The sequence below is a fragment of the Enhydra lutris genome, unplaced genomic scaffold (assembly GCF_002288905.1).
Source record: "Enhydra lutris kenyoni isolate GAN:26980312 unplaced genomic scaffold, ASM228890v2 scaffoldscaffold5, whole genome shotgun sequence".
Classification (NCBI taxonomy): domain Eukaryota; kingdom Metazoa; phylum Chordata; class Mammalia; order Carnivora; family Mustelidae; genus Enhydra; species Enhydra lutris.
In genome coordinates this window covers 552,422-573,379 of record NW_019154089.1, presented here as the reverse complement: position 1 = coordinate 573,379, position 20,958 = coordinate 552,422, and the positions used below count along the sequence as shown (strand labels likewise).

Below are 20,958 nucleotides of genomic sequence, written 5' to 3'. Positions count from 1 at the left end.
ATACTGATTTTACCCAAACGTGTTCCAATTCCTGCTGCCCCCTTGCTAGCTACCCAGGCCAGCCAGGGTCTGGTTTGGGCATGAGCGTAGAGGACGGGGGTACACCAGGCCTGGGCCGTCCCAGGCAGGCCCGCTGGACCCTGATGCTACTCCTGTCCACTGCCATGTACGGTGCTCATGCCCCATTACTGGCACTGTGCCATGTGAATGGCAGAGTGCCCTTTCGGCCCTCCTCAGCTGTGCTGCTGACCGAGCTGACGAAGCTACTGTTGTGCGCCTTCTCCCTCTTGGTGGGCTGGCAAGCATGGCCCCAGGGGGCCCCACCATGGCGCCAGGCTGCCCCCTTTGCACTATCAGCCCTACTCTACGGCGCTAACAACAACCTGGTGATTTATCTTCAACGTTACATGGACCCCAGCACCTACCAGGTGCTGAGCAATCTCAAGATCGGAAGCACGGCCCTGTTCTACTGCCTCTGTCTCCGGCACCGCCTCTCTGCCCGCCAGGGCTTAGCACTACTGCTGCTGATGGCAGCGGGGGCCTGCTATGCAGCTGGTGGCCTCCAGGACCCTGGGAACACACTTCCTGGACCGCCTTCAGCAGCTGCTGCTGGCCCCATGCCCCTGCATGTCACTCCACTGGGACTGCTGCTTCTCATCTTGTACTGCCTCATCTCAGGCCTGTCGTCCGTGTACACAGAACTGCTTATGAAGCGACAGCGGCTGCCCCTCGCCCTTCAGAACCTCTTCCTCTACACTTTCGGTGTGCTCCTGAACCTAGGTCTGCATGCAGGTGGTGGCCCCGGCCCGGGCCTCCTGGAGGGCTTCTCTGGATGGGCAGCGCTGGTGGTGCTGAGCCAGGCACTGAATGGACTGCTCATGTCGGCTGTCATGAAGCACGGCAGCAGCATCACACGCCTGTTCGTTGTGTCCTGCTCACTGGTGGTCAATGCCGTGCTCTCAGCAGCCCTATTGCGGCTGCAGCTCACGGCTGCCTTCTTCCTGGCCACGCTGCTCATTGGTCTGGCTGTGCGCCTCTATTATGGCAGTCACTAGTCCCTGACCCCCTCCACCCAGACTCCTGACTCCGTAGATAGGGCACCGCCGTCAGAGCCACCTCCCAGGCCTCCCAACCCTTCCTCAGAAGCCAGCCCTGTAACAAGTGCCTTGTGACAAAAGCTGGGGAGGTGAGAGCAGCCAGGTTAGTCCCTGGAGGTGGGTGAACGAAGGGTTACTTCAGGAGACTTAAACACTGGGTGTGAGTAAAGAAATGTCTCAGAAGTTCATCCACACTAAGGATTGGGGGAGCATCAATACCTAGGCCTTAGAAATGACTCCACCCCCAATGGAGGAGGCTCCCTGCCTCATCTTGCATGAATGCAGTTTTTTGAAGTGGGGCATGGGCAACAGTTGGCTTTCCTTGCCACTAGCGGTCACCACAGCAGACCCATTGCTCCCAGGCCTGGTACGGGGTACTCCAGCCCAGCTTTGGTACATGACTCCCTCATTAGAGACATTCATCCCTCACTAATGCAGGAAAGCCCGATTGCCACCCCTTTTATTCCAATCACCGAGGCCACCCTTCCAAGCTCCCCTAGCTCCAGCAACACCTGGAGACAATGCCCCATGCTCCCTCCAAAGTGCTGCTCTCCACACCCACCCAGCCTTTGTTCTGGAAACCCCAGAGAGGGCTGGAGCTTGACTCATCTCAGGGAATGTTGCCCCTGGGCCCTGGCTTAAGGCTACACTCCTGACCTCTCTGCTCACCCCAAGGGCCCTTTCAAAGCCCACTGCCCCTTCTACAACTCCTAGGAGGTACCATTCTTCTCACTCTGGGTCCTGCCTCTGCCTGGCAGTGTCCCAGCTCTCAACAGTTTAGGGAAGCTCTGCGCAGAGTGACCTGGAACCAGGCACAGGGAAATTTGGTGTCGCTCAATCAGTGTCTCTTAACTATGTAAGCAATAAAGTCTTAATAAAGGGTTCTGGGGTGCAGGTGGTTCCTGCAGTTGGCTCTGATAGTCCTGCGCCTTCTGTGCCGTGTAGCTTCACTCAAACATAATTTTGTTCATCTTGGACCTGGAATGTCTTAATGCTGGAGTAACTTACAGACTAGGAGAAAATACTATTTTCTTCTGATTGTTGCCAGGAGCATTATTTCCTTCAGGGCTCCATGGAGTAGAGACTGTTCTCTGTCATAGAACTTTACAAATTTCTCTGAAGCGTAAAACTAGGGTGCTGGGGAATTTGGAGGGATTCTTGGGAATAGAAGGTACTAGTCCTGGCAAGACAAACTAGATTTTAGGATAGAGAACTCATGGGTTCAGTGTGGTTTTGATTCTCATTTCCTCTGGTTCTGTCATTGATACTCTTTTGTGTCATCTCTCCTCATGGCCAGAGGAACATTATCCCTGCTCCTGTGAGAGAATACCTACTAAACTTAAATTTAAAAAAAAGTAAGAGGGAAAAAGTGAGAACTATTGGAGAATCTTAGGAAGTAGGGTAGGGTCTAGGAATCTTTTTTTTTTTTTCTTGTTCTTTAATAAACTCTCTAAATGTACACACTGCATCTTGTGAACCACTGTCTGCAGTGTAGAACTATGGTCAGCCTGGCTTGAATTCGAATTCTGGCTCTGTCGCTTATTAGCTGACTGTCCTTGGGCAATTACTCAACCTCTCCAAGCCTTAGTTGCCTTAGCCTTACCTCTGAAATGGGGGTCAAATGGTACCTACCACTATATAGCGTAGCAGGAAAGGCTAAAATGAAGTCATGGGTATTAGGCGCCTAACAGGGACTGGCACAGTGAGACCTGGTTAGTGGTATTGTTAATTATCCATAATGAAGGTTAGCTTGGTGGTTGTGTCCCCCCTCCCTCTCCCTTCTTTTTTTTTTTTTTTAAAGATTTTATTTATTTATTTGACAGACAGAAATCACAAGTAGGCAGAGAGGCAGGCAGAGAGAGAGAGGAGGAAGCAGGCTCCCTGCCGAGCAGAGAGCCCGATGCGGGGCTCTATCCCAGGACTCTGGGATCATGACCTGAGCCAAAGGCAGAGGCTTTAACCCACTGAGCCACCCAGGCGCCCCCTCCCTCTCCCTTCTAAGCCCCTTAAGAATGAAGAGAAAGGAAGCTGCTGTTGCAGGATTACTGATCATCAGATCCCTCCCCAGGGCAGCAATCTGCCAATGATTGGCCTCAGCCTAATCTACTCCCTGCTGAAGCTGCTGGTTCTGGGCTTGGAGCTCCTGGTTCTGCGTGGCCAGGTTGATGTTGTCTTGTAGGACACCAGCCAGTAGGCTGCGGTGGTGATGCTCTGTGGTCATGGCCTGCTCCTCCCACAGCCTTCGCCAGGCTCGGAATACCTGTGCCCAGATTGAGAGATGCTTGTCAGCCAGTCAGCCTTGGAACCATTTCAAGGCCTGCCTTCTGACCTCACTGACCAGCAGCATGTGGCGTGTCTGAGCTCGGGCAGCCTGCACGTGCAGGTCATAGAGGGCTGCGAGGTCCTGCTCCGCAGTGTCCTGCTCTGCTTGAAGGGCCTCCAGCCGCAGTCTCAGCATCGTCTGCTCCCGGGGCCATCTCTGCCTCTCCTTGGAGGCCTTCAGTGATAATACATATTCTTTGTTCAGTGCTACCTGTGTGCCAGGCTCTCTTCTAAACACTTCATGTGTATTATTTCACTTTCTCCAGTGAAAAAACCATATGGGGTAGTTGCCATTTTAGTTTTCCAAATCGGGTACATAGATTTGGAAACCGTGGATCAGAGAAGTGACCTAACCTGCACAAATTCACATGGCTAGCGAGGGACAGAACTGAGATGACAAATGCCTTTCAGTGGTTTGCTGTCACTCTTAGGGTAAAGTCCAAATTCAGAGGCATGGCACACACTGGTCTCTTTAGTCTCACCTCTGACCCTGCACCTGCCAGGACCCGCCAGATGGACAATTCGTTTGACCCAGACTGTACTTTGCCACTGCTTCCCTCTGGACTTTTGCTCATACAGTATTGTCCTCAGAACATATCTGCACCACCTCCATGGACACAAGTTTTCTTTCTGAATTTGCTCAAACAAGTTATATTTACTCAGTGCCTCTATGTGATGGTACAGACTGCCCAAGCGGAGCTCAGTCTAGTAAATTCCTCTGGCTGATCTGTTTTTTTGTCTCTGGTAAATGCCATCTTTTATGATCCACTCCAGCCTGGGTCAGGCACACCTCTTTGTTCCCATAAGCCCTTAGCTCCCTGCATCACAGTACTTAGCACTGAAAATCACTTCATCTGTCCCCCACAAAGCTGTGAAGACCATGAGAGAGGGTATGGCCCAGTCTATTGTGATTGAGGCTGGATTCCACCCCCAGCATAGTGCCTGGACCAATTAGATGCCTCAAGTCCCCTACCTGACCCTCCTTACCTCCTTTCCAACCACCAGGGCTTTGACCTGGTCACCTGCCACCACCTCCTCCTGTCCCAAACGCTTCAGTTCCTCTTGGATCCATATTTGGTGCTGTTCGTGCAGTCTCTTCCTCTGGGCCTGGGCCAAGAAGAACTGCAAGGCCACATCTGGGACCTGCCAGGCCTAGGAGGCATCAGTCTAGGCTTAGAAGCCATGTGTGTTCACAGCTTTGGGACTCAGGGTCCAGCTTTTCAACAGAACCCCACTACCGGGGCTGCTCCCAGAACTACATCCAGGACCTACTGGCCTATAAGGGCCTGGAACCTGGACAGAGACTTGGAGGTCAGAGGGAGAAAGGAGAGTTACTGGCTCTGCCAATAGGTACCATGGAGGCCTGAAGGATTCTATACCCTTAATGTGACCCAGTAGGAAAATAGCCTTCCTATGCCCCCTCCCCCTTAGGAATCACATAGGCTTTTGGGTCTTCTTTTTGCCAGAAGCTCTGTATTCCTTCCTGATGCTGGGACAGAGAAGCAGTAGCTACATTAACTGGGCTCTGCAACTCCACTCTCCCAACAACTTCCAGCTGTTCTGGGGCACATGAGGTATATTACCTGTTCCTCAGAGTCCCTAAGAGGATGATTTTGGTGGAGTCCAAGTCCTAGAGATGCTGTTATTCCTACCACTGGAAGAAAATGCAGTTAAGCCCAGTAAAGGTGGAGGAGATACCCAGCTTCACCCCAAACTCCAAACCCACCTTTGGGCTCTCCCTGGAATCCTGGGCTTTGGCTTGCTGTTAAATCTATGACCTGCTGAGAATAAAGTAGGAGTGAGAATTCCATATTCTTCCTCCCAGGATAGTGTGAATTAAGCTCAGGGCTTTAAAATCAGACAGATCGCTGTGCCAGCCCCTCCACCTCTCAGCTGTGTGACCTCAGGCGGATGACTAGTGTTTTGAATCCATGTAAAATAGAGCTGACAAAATTTGTAGAGAGCATGAAATAAGATAATGCACCCAAAGCACAAGTGGCAGGCACTGCTCAATAGCTTCCCTGCCTAATTCCCAGAGCTCAGGGCTAGAAAAACAAGTTGTAAGGAAATAGGAAAAGGGAAGGACCAGGAGGTGGACAGGAGCAGCCGTCCAGGCACACAGTGTCAAATCCTGGAGGACAGTGCCCCCTGCTGCACAGGAGAGGCCATGCACTCTAAACTGATGCAAAAGTACCATATTGAGTCTAAAGACTTGGGCATATTTGCCCTTCTGCTACCTTTGATTGTATCAGTGACCCCGAGATGCTCAGATCCCTTCTCTGAGTCGCCATTTGCTCACCTGAAAAATGTAAGCAGTGTTGTCTTCTCTGCTTAAAAAAATTCTATGGTTTCCCCGTTGACCTTCAAGATGAAGTCCAAATATCTCAATAAATTCACAAAGCCCTTTATAAACTGACCCCCACTTCACCCCTTTTTTCCCAACTTCACTACTTAATCCTTCTCTCTTGACTCTTCCTCAAACTATTCTCTAGCAAAATGAGCCACTTGCAGTCTCCCAAAGAGATCAAGCTCTCCCTTATTTTTTCAAGACTTTGCCTATTTATTCTGTGCCTAGAATGTTCTTCACCTCCTTCAGGAATCAACTTCCTCCATGAAATGTTCCTTCCTTCTCTTGCCAAGACTAACTTAGATGCCCCATAGAACCCTGTGTTGATAGGGCCTTCAAAGCACTGATGATGGTGTTAAAAATTGTTTCTTTCCAGAAATTATAAACTCCATGAGAACAGGGATTTCCCAGGGTCTGCATAGCACTATGCCTGACACGTAATGAGAAGTCAATAAATGTCTGGGAATCAGTAAATAGTGAACGAAGGAAGGGCCACCTCATAGTGCTCTGTGAAGGCAGACATCAATGGGGCTCCTAAGAGGTGGAACAAGAAGACCTACCTGTAGTTCTGGGAGCCTCACAGCCTCAGCTTTTACCCTTTTGAGCATCAGGCTCCCTGGGCGCCGGCTCCAGGCTTTTACTACCTATGGAGAGGGGGTTTAGGGTAGGCTCTAGCCATTGCTCTCTGGGGCATCTTCAGGCCTCACTTTGCTTACCTGCAATTCTCGCAATGCCCTGCCCAACTGGCTGAGCCCACTATCCGTCAGGTTGTCTCCAAGGAGGCCTGAACGCAGGTTCTTCAGGCCAGCCCGGCGGGCCCGGGCCTCTTCTACTGCATCCCACAGGGTGGGCCTCACCTGTTTCGCCTGCATCCTCCTTCCCTCAGGCCCCCAACAGAGCAGCCCAGAGCAAGCTCGGGGAGCCACCTAGTGAGGGGACATTCAAAGTGAATCACTCCTTCTGGATTCCAAAGCACACTGCCTGTAATACTTTTAATTTTTACTAATAGCATTATTTATAAAAAGAGCTAATACCTATCAGGCGTTTATGTGTACTTGGTGGCACTGTGCTAAGGCTTTTCATGGATTCCCTTTTTTTATCCACATAACGCTTCAATGCAACTCTCATTTGTCTTACTCCCACATTTTCCAGATGAAGCAAATGAAGCTCAGAGAAGTCAAGGAATTTCCTGATAGTAGCAGAGCTGAAATTTAAGTCCAGTTCTGTCTGGCCTTAAGGCCTGGGCCCTTAATCACGATACCAAACTGGCCAGTGGATAAACACACTTTTGTCCTTCACTGCTTTATCTTTGAAGGCATGAACTGCCCTAATTTATCCTCCTCACTCCACAGGGCCTGGCACAGTGCAAGGTCTGGGAGTATATTAATCAAATAAATTTGTGTTTGTTAGTTTGGGAGACAGAGAGCCAGGCTTCTTTTTCTTCTTCTTCTTCTTCTTCTTCTTTTTTTTTTTTTACTTTTGTTATAGAAAATTTCAAACATATACAAAGTACAGGAAACCCATCTATTTACCACCCAGCTTCAATAATTATCAAATCTTAATCATTCTTGTTTGATCTGTACCCTCCAGTGGGCCTCCCCCACGTCTCTGACATCATATCATTTCACAGAGGCCTGATTTTTAATAAGTCTGTGAAAACAGGCAAGTTCTTTCCCTTCTCTGATCTTTCATTTCCTTGTTTATAAATTACGCTTTCCTTTCTTTTTTTTTTTTAAAGATTTATTTATTTATTTGACAGAGAGAGATCACAAGTAGGCAGAGAGGCAAGCAGAGAGAGAGAGGAGGAAGCAGGCTCCCTGCTAAGCAAAGAGCCCGATGCGGGACTCGATCCCTGGACTCTGGGATCATGACCTGAGCTGAAGGCAGAGGCTTTAACCCACTGAGCCACCCAGGTGTCCCATACGCTTCCCTTTCTTTCCTCATCTAAGTTATATGTGTCTCATGGAGTTGTGGTAAGAATAAAAGGCATTAGTGTAAAAATGCTTGGTAAACTGTTGAAAGTCTCTGAAGGATGGGGGGTTGCTTTTCTATTGGCCCTGCCTCTCCAGCCTTTGAAGCAACCTAGCCATCCTGGAACCTTTCTGAATCCTGGCCCTCCCAGAGGGTCAGGCTCTCTCCGCATTGCGGTTGGGACTGCAGCTGATTGGGTAAGAGGGTGGATCTGGCATAAGTTAGATCCCAGAACTTCCCCAAGAACCCCACACCCTCCCCTCAGGCCACCTTGAGGGTCCAGGCGAAGAAGAAGGCCACTGTAGTTGTTTCCTTCCAGGAGCCGCGAGACAATCCAGGGCAAGGAGCCCTCCACCTCCTCACCAATAACCTTACCAGCCAATACCTGCAGCAGGGGGCAATCTCTGCCCAAGGGAGGGAGGAAGAAAAGCGATGTCCTCTGATGGATAGGGAAAGAAACTGGCCCAAATCACATTCTGATGGAAAGATTGACTATTTCCAGTAACTTCTGTGCACCACCAGGCAGATTTGCAACCTTGCATAGATCTTTATTTTATTATTTTTAAAATTACACAATATATTCTCATAGTTCAAAATTTATTTTGTCTATTGGATAAGGGAATTGCATCCAGAATATTTAAAGAACTCTTACAACTCAGTAATAAAAGACTAATCACCCAATTAAAAATGGCAAAGCAAGGTGACATCCACAAAAATGGCAGAGTGGGGAACTCTGGGAGTCTGTCCTTCGTCAGAAAGGTCTGGCAAAAATGGTCAGAGTCAACCTTCCTAGAATTCGGGGGGACAATCCAAGTCCAAGGCTTAGAGCAACCAAGTGATTGCTTCACTGGGAGAAAGCCAACCTAAGTATGTTGAGCTCTCCGTGGTGTTATCACTTACCCCACCCCCAACCTCCTCCCCAGCACAGAGGTGGTCTTGAAGACAACAGTCCGCATTTCTGGTGGGGGTACTTGGCTCTGGAGAGAGCTGAGTAGATCTTGTTCCCAAGGAATTGTGTTTGTTGTTTTGGCTATTTAGGTTTTCCCCAAAAGGGCTTTGTATCACTTACCTTCTAATGCTCTCAGGGCAGAACAGCTATGCTAGAGGACAGTCCCTCAAAACATTGAAAGATGAAAGAATGAGCAAAAATAACAGTTGGAGCAAAGAACAGATGCATGGAAAGACTGGGAGGAAAGAAAAGTTGAGGAGTGAGATTTTGGGGGAATAAGGAAAATTCCCACACACATTAGGGAACCTAGAAAGCCACACACATTCTGGGGCTTCCCTGGGTCTCTGCATCCATATTTCAGCCTCTCCACAAACCGCCACTCCCCAAAGTAGTCAGAAGACTCCATGAGACTTACAGGGCTCTGGGGAGCTGCAGGATCCTCAAGGCCCCTCGCCACATGCCCTGGATCCCAGGCCCCTCAGGAGGATCAGGCCCCGGGCAGGAAATGGTGACAGTGAGCAGAGAACAGGCCCTGTGGAGGAGAGGGTAGGATCAAGCCAAACACCTAAGGGACGGGGGTGGGAGGTGACAGGTGCCCTCTGTCCTCACCTGCCTTCATCGCCCGCAGCCTGCAAGTACAGCCCCGAGGCCACTCTTGAGTCAGACACCTCCACATCACTGGCATTTTCCACTACCCTGGAGGAAGGGAGGCTGAGCTCAATTCCCAAGCACCAGAGTCCTGTCCAGCCCCCAGAACCTCTGTGTGGGAAGCTAGATGGGATCCTAAGAGCCTGTGAGAATCATCCCTAAGGTTCCAAGCTCAGTATATCCCCTAAAAGTCTCTCATCTGTACAATCTCCTTTTTCCTCCTGTTATCTGACCAGTGAGGGAAACAGGCTAGTTGGAATTTCTCCCATTTTGCAGATGGAAAAACTGAAGTTCTGCTCAGTGAGATGCTCAACTGTCCAAGGATGATAAGGACTGAGGTGAAGAGGCATAGAAGGATAGGGTAAGAAGAATGAGAGGATTAGGGATATGGGATGCAGGGAAGAGGAGGAGGGGGTGTGATAAGCATGACCCCAAGTTTATGGCAGTGGGGAGAAACCTCCAAGGGCTGGGTTTGGGGGTGTCAGCCCTGCTTTAAGACAAGCACCCTCAGATCCCCTTGGGCCCTAGATACTCACAAGCCCAGGGGGGACACATCTAGCACTGACAAGTTCTCTGTCCCTTGAGAGAGCAGGTCCCGAGTCTTCCCGCAGGGGCTGAGCTGGAATCACGCAAGCATAACACTGGTTACACATACAGCCTTTCCCAGGCTTCAGTGCACACGATCCTCCCGCTGGGGCCCTATGGGCCAATCAGGGCCTCCAAATTCAGTCATTTCAGGCAGGAAAAAGGAGACCTCAGGAGAGCCAAGCCCACACTGATGAGCAGCAGAATGAGTCTGGGCTCGAGCTCTTCTGGCTGCTCCCAAGCCTTGGGCACTTTCTGCCACACAGCAGGGGCCTTGGTTCCCAGGCCCCCCTCCCTGCAGGGTCTCACCTGCACCAGGCTAAGGGTAGTAAGCACAGGATCAGGGCCCCCGGGGGGCAGAGCTTCCTCAAACAGCATCTGCAACAGCTAAAGTGGAGAAAGGGGTTCAGTAAGGACCCCTTCAGCAGAAAGGTTGAATCCATAATTCAGCACTTCCTGAGGGTGAAGTCTGCACCTGGTTCTCCACTAGGTGCTACAGACACAGTCTCCAGGACAGAAAGAGCCCCAGCCCTCACGGTTTTCAGCCCGTCACATGAGTAGACATTTTCAGTGAGACCTGCTGTTTCCTATGGCAGGGGCCTATGACAAGTTTCTGAAGTAGCTATTTTGATTTCAGGGGCATTTTCATGAAGCCCTAAAAACAAAACTGTCAAGTTTATTATCAGTATTAAGAAAAACTGTGAAGATTAGGCCTCCCTGGATCTTTGATCTTTGCAAACCACCCATCCCTGACCCTCACTCCATGGGACCCAGCTTCCCACCTTCCCTGATCTACCTCTCAGTCGCTGCCTAGATTGGACCCTGGCAATCTAGGACCTGTACGGACCGCAGTGTACTATAGGAACCCCAAGGAGGGGAATCTAATCCAGCTAGGAAGGGGAAGGGAAGTTTCTCAAAGGTATCGGGGAGGAAGGAACACCTGAGCCTCATGAGTCTTATGCCCGGTGGCTCCTCTGGGACTCACCTGAGGTACAAGACGGGGTGTCTCTGCTTCCCGACCCCGAAGCAGTAGGGCCACACTGTACCCTCGGGCCACCAAGCCTAGTGTGGGCTGGACTCGTGCTAGCAGCTCCTGCTCAGCCTCCTACAGGGGACACAGACACATCCCCTGATCTCAGGTGCCCTGACCCAGTCTGTCCGAGCAAAGGGCTTGGGAAGCACTCAGCACTCCAGGATCTAGGAGCCTAAGGGCTCCCATGCTCCTCCCAGCTCCCTAAAACCCCCCTACCTGAGCGGCATCAGAGCCCAGGACTCTGTCAAAGGTGAGGCATTGTTCCTGTGGGGAGGGCTAGGCTCAGCATTGTCAGTCCTGTCTTCCCCAGCCCTCACCCGCACCCTATCCCATCTTTACCTGAGCATCTGGAGTACCCGGCTGAAGCAAGCGGATGCTCTTGGGCCCCTCCAGAAGGACTGTAAGGCCTGAGAAAGACGGACTAGATATCAACTCTCAGAGGGAAAACTGCCAGCACTCCTAGGTCCTGCTCTCAACCTTGGCTTCAGTTTCCTAACCGTGCACGGGATCAGAGGCCCTGTGAGGCAGAGCTCCCTCAAACAGCATCTCAGGGCGGCAGCAGCAGCTGAAGCAGTAAAATGACCTCATCCTTCCTCTCTCCCAAGAGGCTCCCCTAGGCTGCACTCCCTCTAAGAATGAATGTGTAAGAATTTCTTACCTGATCCTCTTCGCCCTCCCTCTACTTCCACCACAACCATCAGCCTGGCCTGGGGGTTGACCATGAGGGCTGGGGGCACTGAGCTGTCCTGGCCCAAAGCAGCCCCTGCGCTAGCTGCCTCTCCACACTCCATAGCTTCTGTGCCTCTCCGATTCCCCTCAATAATTCATCTCCTTGACCTGAGGGCTCTGGGGAGGGCCTCTAAACAACAACTTATCAAAGGAGGTGGCAGTTCCCTCCTTCCTTCCTTCTTTCATTCCTTCCTTCCTTTCTTTCCTTTCTAAAATTTTATTTCTTTATTCATTCATTTATTCATTCATTCATTCATCTTAGTGAATATAAGTGATAGAAGTTTATTCAGCAAGGAGGCAGAAAAAGCTCTCAGGAGTGAGAAGGGTCCTGACAGTGTTGCCCTCTTTCTTTTTCTTAAAAGATCTTATTTATTTATTTGAGAGAGAAAGAGAGTGTAGGAACACAAACACCAGTCAGGGAGGGGCAGAGGGAGAGGGACAAACAGACCCCCTGCTGAGCATGGAGCCCAGCAGGACCATGAGGATCATGACCTGAGGCAAAGTCAGACACCCAGGTATCTCAACAGTCCCCTCTTTTCTGAGTCAGAACATTGCATCAGATTCTTCTTTTTTTTCCTCACATATACAGCTGTAGAGAGAATAATATGATGATCCTCCAAGCACTCAGCTTCAGCAATTATCAACCAATGGTCAGTATTATCTCTTCTGGTCCCCTCCCCATCCCCTATGGATTTTTTTTGAAGCAAATCCCAGACATTTTATGTGTCATCTATAGCTATTTCAGCTCATATTTACAGAAGATAACCACCCTTTAAAAAAAAAAAAAACAGACAATGGCTTAATTTGGTGAGGATGAAGAGAAAGGGAACACCCTTACACTGTTGGTCAGAATGCAAACTGGTGCAGTCACTCTGGAAAACAGTATGAAGTTTCCCCAAAAAGTTAAAAATAGAACTACCCTATAATCCAGCATTTGCACTACTAGGTATTTATCCAAACGTTAGAAACATAGGGATTCAAGGGGACATGTGCACCCCAATGTTTATGGCAGCAATGTCCACAATAGCCAAACTATGGAAAGAGCCCAGATGTCTACGGACAGATGAATGGATGGGTATATATGACATCTTTATCCATTCATCTGTCCGTAGACATCTGGGCGCGCGTTCTCTCTCTCTCTCTCTCTCTCTCTCTCTCTCTCCCCGCACACACACACATACACACACACACACACACAGGAACATTACTCAGCTCTCAAAAAGAATGAAATTTTGTCATTTGCAATGACATGAATAGAACTAGAGGATATTATGCTAAGCAGAATAAGTCAGTCAGAGAAAGACAAATATGATTTCTCTCGCATGGAATTTGAGAAACTGTTTAAAACAGATGAACACAGGGGAAGGAAAGGAAAAATAAGATAAAAACAGAGAGGCAGGCAAACCATAGAGACTTAACTATAGGAAACAAACTGAGGGTTGCTCAAGGGGAGGTGGCTGGGGGCCTAAGGTAACTGGGTGATGGGCATTAAGGAGGACACTTGGTGTAATGAGCACTGGGTGTTATATGCAACTGATGAATCCTAAATTCTACCCCTGAAACTAATAATATACTATATGTTAATTAAATTGAATTGGAATTTAAACAGATATTTTCTGTTTTTTTAAAGATTTTATTTATTTATTTGACAGAAGGTGAGATCACAAGTAGGCAGAGAGGCAGACAGAGAGAGAGGAGGAAGCCGGCTCCCTGCTGAGCAGAGAGCCCGATGCGGGGCTCAATCCCAGGACCCTGAGATCATGACCTGAGTCGAAGGCAGAGGCTTTAACCCACTGAGCCATCCAGGCACCCCAAAACACTAAACAGATTTAGTGATGCCTTATGGAGATATAATACATACATCATACATTTTACCCACTCAAAGTGAGTATTTCAATGGGTTTTACTATCACCATTTTAGAACATTCCCATCACTTTATAAAGAAACTTGGTTTCCTCTATTATCACCTCTCTAACCCCATCCTACTACAATCACTAAACAACCATTAATCTATTTTCTGTCTCTATAGATTTGGCTATTCTGGACATTCATATAAAACAAGTGACATGGTCTGTGTTCTTTTTGTGATGGGCTTCTTTCACTCAGAATAATGTTTTCAAGGTTCATCCATACAGTAGCATGCATCAGTATTTCTTTCCTTTCTATGACTGAATGATTTTCCAGATAGAGGTGAAAAGACTTCTGTCTCCAACTATGCAGAGTTTGGCCAAACTTCACAGCAAAGAGTATGTCTCCACAAGATTGCCTTTACTTCAGATACTAGTCTCAAGCTTGGGGTCCCCAGTCCTTCCTCATTCTGACCAGCTAGCAGCATCAGGTGACCTGTAAGGACCTATTTAGCCAGAGCGATTTCATCTCAGTTGAACAGCCATTTTGTTGTTTATGCAGTAAAACTTAAATTGACCCTGTCCCTCCCACCCAAGGGACTGACTTAACAGCAAGTCCAGGAAATAAGTCCCAGGTAACAGAGCCCAAATACAAGGGCAGGTCAGGCCAGGTGGAGACATCCAACCAGTGGGGCGCACATACTGTCTCCCTAGCTACCAAGGAGTGTGGGCCCCGCCTTTTGGGTGCCTTTTGGGCACCAATCCTGACCAAGGTGATAGGCTAGTTCAAATAGCTACTATGGGGTGAATTGTAATTAAATGGGCCACCCGTGTGTGACCTAACATGACTGTGCAGCTTTCTCTGTGTGTTACAATCTCATTGGCCACCTGTGTGTGGCCAGGCTCAACCACATGGCCTTTGCTCTATAAAAGTTAGTCTGTGAGGCTGGGAGGGTCGCCCTCTCTGTAAGAGGCTGCCCCGAACGGTTGGTTTGATTCTCGATGCTTGGTGCGAAATAAAGCTTTGCTTGACCTTCACTTTGTATTAGTCTCATTCCTGGGTGCCTGGGTGGCTCAGTGGGTTAATCTGCTGCCTTCAGCTCAGGTCATGATCCCAGGGTCCTGGGATGGAGTCCCGCATCGGGCTCTCTGCTTCAGCGGGGAGCCTGCTTCCCCCTCTCTCTCTGTATTAGTCTCGTTCCTTTGATTACGGATCCATCAACCCCACTATTCTGCAGGCTCCATAATTTGCTAGAATGACTTACATAACTCAGGAAGGCACATTATACTTACTGTATCTTACACCAATTCTCTGATACCGACTGGGTGTCCTATAGTTGATTCCAATTCTGACACTAACACCCTGAGTTAGCACCAGTTCCCACAAGGTCCTCAACAAAACTGCCTGTATTTGTGATGACAGCCACAACTAGGAACCCCAAGCTGTTTGCACTACTGTCTGACTTGGCTACAGATTTGGGGGTTCCGATTGCTACCTTTCAGCTTCAATAATTCAGTAGAATGACTCCAGAACTCAAGAAGGTGCTCTACTTATGAGAACCTTTTTATTATAAATGAACAATCAGATGAAGAGGTACATAGGGAAAGGTCTGGAAGGGGCCTGAGCACAGGAATTTCTGTCCCTGTGGAGTCAGGGTGTGCCGCAAAAGTTATTTTTAATTGAGATTTCATTATGTAGGCATATGTTTCATAAAATCATAGGCTATGTGACTAAACTCAACTCCAGGCAATGTCATGGTTGTTTCTTCTGATGAGCAGCCTTCTCAGGGGAAGCTATCTGGGGGTCCCGCCAGAAGTCACCTCATTAACATAGCAGAGAGACTCCTATCATCCAAGAAATCCCAAAGGTTTTTGAAGCTCTGCTCCTTCAACTCAAGACAAAGACCAGATATATTCTTTATTATATCACAAGCCACTTGATGGTTTTTCACCAAGGATCCCTTAATAGCAAAAGGGTCATACCTGTTTGATTATCTACATTTCATAAAGTATTTATATAAGAGAACAATAATGAAAACATGAATATGGTAGTCCCCACCTTATTTATGGAGGGTATATTTCAAGACACCCAATAAGATGCCTGAAACCACAGATTGTTCCAAACCCCATATATACTATGCTTTTTCTTTTCTTGTTTTTTTTTTAAGAGAAAGGAGTTCTTTTTTTTTTTTTTTTTTAGATTTTATTTATTTATTTGACAGACAGAGATCACAAGCAGTCAGAGAGGCAGGCAGAGAGGCAGGTAGAGAGACAGGAGGAAGCAGGCTCCCTGCTGAGCAGAGAGCCCGATGCGGGACTCAATCCCAGGACTCCGAGATCATGACCTGAGCAAAAGGCAGCGGCTTAACCCACTGAGCCACCCAGGCGCCCAATACTATGCTTTTTCTTATGCATATCTATGGTAAAGTTTAATTTATAAATCAGCCATGGTAAGAGATTAACAACAATAATAATGAAATAGAACAGTTATAACAATATACTGTAATAAAAATTATGTGGATATGTTCTCTCTTTCAAGATATCTTATTGCTGGGGCATCTCGGTGGCTCAGTCAGTTGAGCATCCAACTCTTAGTTTTGGCTCAGGTCATGATCTCAGGGTCATGAGATCCAATCCCACATCAGACTCCATGATGGACACGGTGTCTGCTTAACATCCTCTTTCACCCTCTCCCTCTGCCCCTCCCCCTGCTTGCTCATGCTTGCGTGATCTCTCTCTCAAAAGAAAAGAGAAAGGAGGTGTGCCTGGGTGGCTCAGTGGGTTCAAGCCTCTGCCTTCTGTTCAGGTCATGATCTCAGGGTCCTGGGATTGATCCCCGCATTGGGCTCTCTGCTCAGCAGGGAGCCTGCTTCCCCCTCTCTCTCTGCCTGCCTCTCTACCTACTTGTAATCGCCATCTGTAAAATAAATAAATAAAATCTTTAAAAGAATAGAAAGGAAAAAAGGAAAAGAAAAGAATCTTATCTAATCTTACTGGGCTCATCCTTCCTCTTCTTGTGAGGATGTGAGATGATCAAATGCCTACGTGAGGAAATGAAGAGTAGTGAATGATGTAGGCATTGTGACACAGGCTTGAGGAACTGAAACTGCAGAGTTAAACTGTAGATAAGGGGGTAACAAATTTATGTATGCCTAACATTTGAAGGAATCAGTGTGGGGTAGGCACAGGAGGCCTTAACTAAATTTCCCATGCCTATCAATAATATAATCTTATCAACAATGCCAGTGGCATATTATATCTCATTGTGTAGATATGGTACAAAAAAATAAGAGTTATTAGTCCAGTCTATCACTCTATTTTGATTAAAATGTCCCCCAGGGCAAGGCTACCCAGGTTTGCAGTCTTCCATTTTAATCTAGTCATATAGTTGAGTTGAATAGCACTGCTATGAATGTTTTGGTACAAATTTTGTTTTACATATCCCTTTTCAATCCTTTTGCATATATATCTAGAAGTAGTATTTCTGGATGATATGGTAATTATACATTTAACTTTTTGAGGAACAGCCAAACTATTTTTCACAGTGGCTGCCCCATATTACATTCCCACCAGCAACATGTGAGGGTTCCTATCTGTCCACATTCTCACCAACAGTTCTTTCTCTTCTTCTTTTTTAAAATTTCACTTATTTGACAGAAAGAGAAAGAGGGAGCACATGCAGGGGGAGCAGCAGAGGGAGAGGGAGAAACAGGCTTCCTGCAGAGCAAGAAGCCTGTTGTGGGACCCTGGGACCATGACCCCACCCAAAGGCAGATGCTTAACCAGCTGAGCCACCCAGACACCGTTCTTCTTTCTTTATGTTTTTTTTTTTCAAGTTTATTTATTTGTCAGATAGAGAGTGAGAGGGAGTTAGCACACAAACAAGGCGAATGGCAAGCAGAGGGAGAAGCAGGCTCCCCACTGAGCAAGGAGCCTTTTGTGGGACCCAATCCCAGAACCCTGGGATCATGACCAAAGGCAAAGGCAGACACTTAACTGAATGAGCCATCCAGGCGTCCCCTCTTCTTTCTTTTTATTAGAGCCAGACTAGTGGGTGTGTAGTGGTGCCTCATTATGGCTTTGATTTACCTTTCCTCAATGACCAATGATTTTAAGAATCTTTTCACATGCCTGTTTGACCATCCGTTTAGCTTCTTTGAAGAAATATCGATTTAAGTCTTTGCCCAGGTTTTAATTATTGTTTGTCCTGTGCAGTTTATTAATGAAGAATGATGTTAAGCATCTTTTCATGTGCTTTTCACGCATGTGTATAGTTTCTTTGGAGAAATGGCTATTTAAGTCTTTGACCCAGTTTTTACTTGAATTGTCTTTTTTGTTGATGAGTTATAGGAGCTGTGTAGATATCCTGGATACTAGACCATTATCAGATATATAATTTGCAAATATTTTCTCCCATTTTGTAGGTTGTTTTTTTCATCTTTTTTGATAATGCTTTTTGATGCATGAAAGTTTTAAATTTTGATGAAATTCAGTTTATTGTTTTTGTCTTTTGTTGTTCTTGCTTTTGGTGTCATATCTCTGAATTCATTGCCAGATCAGAGGTCATGAGGATCAATTTCTGTGTTTTCTTCCAAGAGCTTTATAGTTTTAATTCTTATATTTGTGTAATTGATCCATTTTGAGTTAATTTTTGTATACAGTCTAAGTTAAGGATACAAATTAATTCATCTGTATCTGGATATCCAGGTGTCCCAGTGCCATTTGTTTGAAAGATTTCTTCATTCAATATTCTCAACATCCTTGTCAAAATCAACTGTCCGTAGAAACATGGGTTTATTTCTGGACTCTCACTTCTCTTTCACTGATCTCATGTTTGTCCCTGTGCCGGTTTCACAGTGTCTTCATTACTATTGCTTCACAAAAAGTTTTGAAATCAGGAATTGTAAGTCCTCCAACTTTGTTCTTGTTTTTTAAGATTGTTTGTCTATAGCATCTTTGGAAATTCTATATGAACTCTAGAATCACCTTGTTAATTTATACAAAAAGCTTAGATTCTTGTAAGACATTAGTTGAATCTGCTGATCAATTGGGGGAATTGACATCTTAACAATATTAAGATCCATGTATATGGGATGTTATTCCATTTATTTAGATCTTATTTAATTTCTTTCAATAGCATTTTGTAGTTTTAGGAGTTTAAGTTTGCTCTTCTTTGGTTATATTTACTCCTAATCATTGTATTTCTTTTGATGCTATTGTAAATGACTTTTTTTTTTTAATTTCATTTTCACTATGTTTGTTGCAAGTGTATAGATATAAAATTGATTTTTGTACGTTGAGCTTGTATCTTACAACTTTATTGAACTTGATTAGTTTTAATATATTTTAGTGAATCCACAGGATTTTTTAAAATTTTTATTTATTTATTTGAGAGCGAGAGAAGGAGAGAGAGAGAGCTTGAGAAGGGGAGGGTCAGAGGGAGAAGTAGACTCCCTGCTGAACAGGGAGCCCAATGCGGGACTTGATCTTGGGACTCCAGGATCATGACCTGAGCAGAAGGCAGTTGTTAAACCAACTGAGCCACCCAGGCGCCCCTCCACAGGATTTTTAAAATATACATGATCATAAAATGTATGAATTTAGATAGTTGTACTTCTTGCTTTCCCACCTGGATGTCATTTTTTTTTTCTTGAGTAATTGCCATGGCCAGAATCTCTAGAACAATGTCAAATGAAGATGGTAAGGACATATATCCTTATTTTGTTGCTCATCTCAGGGCAAAAGCACCTAGTCTTTGATTATTAGCTATGATATCAACTGACTTTTTTTGTAGATGCCCTTGATCATGTTGAGGATACTCTTCCTAATTTGTTGGGTTTTTTTTTTTCATGAAAGGTGTTGGATTTTATCAAATGCTTCTGTGTTTATTTAGATGATCATGTTCTTATGTTTTATTCTGATATGATATGGTGTATTACACTGACTGATTTTCAGCTGTTAAACCAACTTTGCTTTCCTGGGATAAATCTAAATTGGTCATGGTATATAATTCTTTTTATACATTCTTCTTATAAATTGCTGGAGTCAATTTCTAGTATTTTATTGGGGGTTCTTTCATTCATACTCATAAGGAATATTAGACTGTAGTTTTCCTTTCTTATGATTTGTCAAGCACTCTTTCTTAAACATTACCATGATATTGGGTGCCTGGGTGGCTCAGCTGGTTAAGCAATTGCTTTCGGCTCAGGTCATGATCCCAGAATCCCCGAATCGAGTCCTGCATCGGGCTCCCAGCTCCACGTGGAGTCTGCTTCTTCTCCCTTCTCATGCTTTCTCTCATTCTCTCTCTCTCAGATGGATAAATAAAATCTAAAAAAAGAAAAAAAAATCACAATATCATACCTATCATATATAATACCACAGTTTAAAAAAAACACATATAATTTTTTTATATCCTCAAAGATACAGGTCAGTATTCAAATTTCTTCCATTGTAGGTAATTTGAGGTGGCTCATAAAGAGCCTCTCCTGATCTAGAGAATAAGGGAGTTCTGATTATGGTAAGAGGCGGGGGAGGGAGGTGTTGGGGAAAAGAAGACTGTGTGGGAAAGAGCAGAAACTCTTGACTCAGGATACAAGGACTTCTGAGGAAAAGAATTGACGTCCATTTGGCTCCAGATGACAGCACAGGAACAAAAGAGGAAGCTACAGGGAGACTTTTTGGCTCAGAAATGGAAGTTCTATGACCCCAGTCCTACGAATATACAATTCGTCACACCACAACAGATATCCAAATTCATTGTACATGTGGAAGTAGAACTGTTGCTTCTCCTAATCCATTTCTCAGTCCTTGTTACTTCCTTCCCTGTCTAGGGCACATTTTTCAGCCCCGCCTTATCAACAAAACTTGCTCAATCCTTGGGTCTCAGTTGGGCTGCCCTGTATACCCACCCTCAATTTTGCTCTGCCAGTTTCTAGGTTGGTTTTTTTTTTTTTTTCCCGCAGAAGAAACTGTATGATGCATAGCTATAGATTCAGTGTATCAGTGGGAGAAGTTGAGTTCAAAATCTTCCTGCATCACCCTTTTGAATAGAAACTTTACCCACCCCCAATTTTGAATGTTTGAATCCGACTCCTATGCTGCTATATGCTGTCAGATCAGAAAATGCTACATGCTTTGTGACTGGAACTGTGACACATGCTTTATGGCCTCCAACCTCAGAAAAATATTTTTATTTGACCTTAATGAAGCAAAACACTGATCCTTTTTTTTCTCACTTAACTCACGGCTGCAATAAAGCCTCAGCCCACTCTTTCCATTCATTCAATCAGTTTTTCAGTAAAGATTTATGGAGCACCTACCTTGTGCCAGGCACTGTCTTTGGGACTAGAGATTCAGAAGTAAACAACACTGACACCACTGCTGCTCTCAGCAGTTGTCATGGTACTTCAAACACAATACTCAACAA

General features: G+C 46.1%; 2 protein-coding genes across 2 annotated transcripts; one reads left to right on the top strand and one right to left on the bottom strand.

The window, feature by feature from the left end:
* Positions 1–26: 26 nt before the first annotated feature.
* LOC111140803 (solute carrier family 35 member A4) lies at positions 27–2,015 on the top strand. The gene has a single exon (XM_022492990.1). The coding sequence runs from the start codon at positions 81–83 to the stop codon at positions 1,053–1,055; it is 975 nt and encodes a 324-aa protein (XP_022348698.1). The 5' UTR covers positions 27–80; the 3' UTR covers positions 1,056–2,015.
* A 1,180-nt stretch (positions 2,016–3,195) lies between these two features.
* Positions 3,196–11,743, bottom strand: LOC111141054. Its single transcript, XM_022493384.1, is given in 13 exon segments — positions 3,196–3,357; positions 3,436–3,594; positions 4,407–4,571; positions 6,327–6,410; positions 6,483–6,650; positions 6,652–6,692; positions 8,008–8,141; positions 9,296–9,382; positions 9,871–9,953; positions 10,229–10,306; positions 10,905–11,024; positions 11,292–11,359; positions 11,611–11,743. Coding segments are annotated over 13 exon segments (1,482 nt in total).
* Between the last annotated feature and the right edge of the window lie 9,215 nt (positions 11,744–20,958).